The 1,904-nt window shown below is 46.4% G+C and overlaps 1 protein-coding gene across 1 annotated transcript; it reads left to right on the forward strand.

Annotated features, from left to right (window-relative positions):
• Nucleotides 1–102: 102 nt before the first annotated feature.
• On the forward strand, nucleotides 103–1,291 carry Pmar_PMAR001701 (cobalamin synthesis protein, putative; the record flags this gene model as incomplete). Its single annotated transcript, XM_002785664.1, has 3 exons — nucleotides 103–812; nucleotides 1,053–1,175; nucleotides 1,218–1,291. Coding segments are annotated over exons 1-3 (896 nt in total), but the record flags the coding sequence as incomplete, so codon positions are not given.
• Between the last annotated feature and the right edge of the window lie 613 nt (nucleotides 1,292–1,904).

The raw sequence follows: 1,904 nt of genomic DNA on the forward strand, positions 1-1,904 counted from the left end.
CTGTTACTGTCATTTCGGGTTTCCTAGGCTCGGGTAAGACGACGCTTATCCAGAACTTACTCAAGAGCGGTAGGAAGATAGCAGTAGTGCAGAACGAGATGGGCTATGAGTCCATGGGAATCGAATCCCCTGTATTGACTGATAGCGAGGGCAACGTCATCGGGGACGTCCTTTTAGAACTCCCTGGTGGTTGCCTTTGCTGCACTATTCGGGACGATTTAGTGACAGGTCTGGAAGCGATGCTAAAAAAGAGAAACTTCGACCAAATTGTCATTGAGACATCCGGTGTGGCCGACCCGGTGAAAATGATAGAAATACTGTGGCTGGATTCAGAGTTAGAAACTCCGTTGCGTTTAGACTCCACCGTCACCGTTGTCGACTCGAAAAACATCGTCAGTGTGTTGCATGGGGAGGGGCGGACCTTGGCTGAGGGCGGCTCTTCTAGGGAGGCAATACGACAGATTTGTTGTGCGGACTTGGTTTTGTTGAATAAGTGTGATATTTGTGATGAAGAGGAGATAGGAGTTGCGAAAGGAGTGGTATCAGCGACAAACCCCGACGCGGCTATCGAGTTGACTGAGTACAGCGGCCATGGCGATCTAGAAAGGATCACCACGATGGTCTTGGACAGGCAGGCTTACAGCGGCAACACGACAGCGCGGTCATTCGAGTTGAATGCCGCGGACCTTCCCCCGGCCGATACGCACGTCCACGTCGATCACGTAGTTTTGTATTGCAATAACGAGCCGGAGAAAGCCTCATTGGAACGGTGGCTCGGGACTGTTCTGTGGGGGAGGGAGGAAGGCAACGAGGTGATGGAGGGGAAAACTTCAACAACAACAATAACTGAATGCTCGGGTGCATTTGGTAGCAGACTAGCTCCATAGTTGGAATATATGTTCGCTTTCTTCAGCTGAGCTCATTAAAGAAATCTACATATGAAGTTTGGTAGACGTGTGTATGAAAATCAACGAGAATTTCGCGGAATTTCCTCGAAATTCACATATTATGACCAACACGTGTGTATTGCCTAGAAGCGTCGTCAACTTCAGGTTTACCGTTTGAAGGGTTTGGTAAAGACGTCTGACGCTGGCTGGTGTGCCTTGCAAGGCGTCGGGGAGATCTTTGAGGTCGTTGAAGTGTCCATACCAGTGGACCCCGACACCGCTTCTAAGGTGATCTATTCCTATTAGTATTAATAACAGTACTGTCATCAGATCCTCTTTGTCGGCACCGGGCCTCTAGACCGTGACGCTTTACAACGAGGCCTCGACAGTTGTGTTGACGATGAGTAGTGTTTCATAGATGTAGTCTATAGACTCCTTGTGTTGGCCCCAGTAGTGATGTTATGCGCATCGTGTTGGCATATATATGTCCGCTTTTCTCAGCTGAGCTCAGGAGTTTACATACGAACTCGGGTGAAGTGTACAAAATTTCCTCAGAATTTTCACTTCGTCAGTAACAATGTGATTATTGTCTGTATCATCTCAGAATTCAACGAGTAATCTTTCCCAGTAATAGATAACTCATTAGCAAGGTCTCGCCGAGCGCCTTCTCACCGGTATCTTTGAATTCTGAAATCGATGAAGTCTGCCAGTTACAGACAATAACACATTTTATTCGGAGCATCATGAAGTTGACCATGTACATATATTCTCTCATTGTTGACGACGACCATCGCAATTGGAAAACAATTTTGATCATCTTATCTTTCCCTTTCTCAACCAATCTATGCTTACTGATAAACGCAAGTGATGAACTCTCTAATTTCGACTGTCATTAGTCGATAATAATACTAAAATGAATCATTGAATTCGTTTGCCACTATACATCATTTCTCGGCATTATCTAGCAAGCTGCCGAAAGTACCACCGTCGGCCTTCTCCTCCTCCTCATATCTAACA

Source organism: Perkinsus marinus (assembly GCF_000006405.1).
Source record: "Perkinsus marinus ATCC 50983 genomic scaffold scf_1104296932090, whole genome shotgun sequence".
Classification (NCBI taxonomy): Eukaryota; Perkinsozoa; order Perkinsida; family Perkinsidae; genus Perkinsus; species Perkinsus marinus.